The following is a 1,157-nucleotide window of genomic DNA, read 5'->3' on the forward strand; positions in this document are numbered from 1 at the left end:
GGGAGGGGGATGCTCATGTCTCTCTCTCTGAAGTCTCCCCGATGTCCCCCAGGTCACCAACGCCACCGATATTTTGTTTGAGGCGGGGGATGAGCAGCAGCTCAGCTGCTGGACGGCGGAGATCCAGGAGTGTTTGCACAGGGGGTAAGAGCCCGCCAGACATCCCTGAGCATGGGGACAGYGGCTCCRTGTCCCCCACCATGGCACTCAGCCCGGTTTGTCCCCTCCCCAGCAGGTCTGACACGGGTGACCCTGAGCTCCTGCGCCATCACCCCGACCCTGTGACCGTCAGCCCCACCGCCAGCACCGACCCGCTCAGCCAAGGTGAGCGYGGGGACACTCTGGGGACAGAAATCCCTCCCCAAGGGTCACCGTGGCTGGGCTGATTGGYCTCCCCAAATGGGGCAGAGCAGAGGGGAGGGGGCGATGGGCAGGGGTCCCCGCTTTGGCTGATCCCTSTGCCCAACAGGGGCGATGCCGGGGGGCCCGGGGGAGGCGGCGGGGCCGAAGATGGAGCAGTTCCTCTCGTCGTGCCCCTGGTTCCACGGGCCCATCTCCCGAGTGAAGGCGGCTCAGCTGGTGCAGCTGGGGGGGCTGGAGGGCCACGGCGTGTTCCTGGTGCGCCAGAGCGAGACGCGGCGCGGCGAGTACGTGCTCACCTTCAACTTCCAGGGCAGAGCAAAGGTATGGTGGGGTCGGGGAGGGGCTGGGCTGGGGAGGGGGAGCTCGCAGGAGCCGCTGGGACAGCCCCCGTTGCTGCAGGACAGTCCCCATCCCACTGTGTCCCCGGCTCTCCGTGTCTCTGCCTTGATGCTTGCAGCGGGATGGTGCCCTGCCCCTCACGGGGGGACAAAATCCCCGTGGAACCCACCCCAAATATCCCCAAAGCGTCCCCCGCCCCGTCTCCTCCAGAAGGGAGGGTGACAGCTCCTCACTCGTCCTGCAGCACCTGCGGCTGGCGCTGACGGAGCGCGGGCAGTGCCGMGTTCAGCACCTGCGCTTCTCATCCATCGTGGAGATGCTGCACCACTTCCACCGCAACCCCATCCCGCTGGAGTGCGGCACCGCCTGCGATGTGCGGCTCTCCAGCTACGTCGTCGTGCTGCCCCAGGCGCAAGGTGTGCGGGGATGGGGATGTTCCTGTGGGATGCGGGGAT

General features: G+C 67.2%; 1 protein-coding gene across 1 annotated transcript in view; it reads left to right on the forward strand.

Annotated features, from left to right (window-relative positions):
• The window catches only part of SH2B3 (SH2B adaptor protein 3), a gene marked incomplete at its 3' end in the record, with an annotated part of 21,174 nt that extends 20,056 nt beyond the window's left edge, over window positions 1-1,118 (forward strand). Inside the window, exons 5-8 of the mRNA XM_057377798.1 lie at window positions 53-144; window positions 236-324; window positions 470-684; window positions 947-1,118. Coding sequence (XP_057233781.1) covers window positions 53-144; window positions 236-324; window positions 470-684; window positions 947-1,118 — 568 coding nt within the window. The remainder of the gene's footprint in view (window positions 1-52; window positions 145-235; window positions 325-469; window positions 685-946) is intronic.
• Between the last annotated feature and the right edge of the window lie 39 nt (window positions 1,119-1,157).

This window comes from Malurus melanocephalus, unplaced genomic scaffold, assembly GCF_030028575.1.
Source record: "Malurus melanocephalus ecotype Western Australia unplaced genomic scaffold, MMel_1.1 scaffold_325, whole genome shotgun sequence".
In the NCBI taxonomy this organism is placed as follows: Eukaryota; Metazoa; Chordata; class Aves; order Passeriformes; family Maluridae; genus Malurus; species Malurus melanocephalus.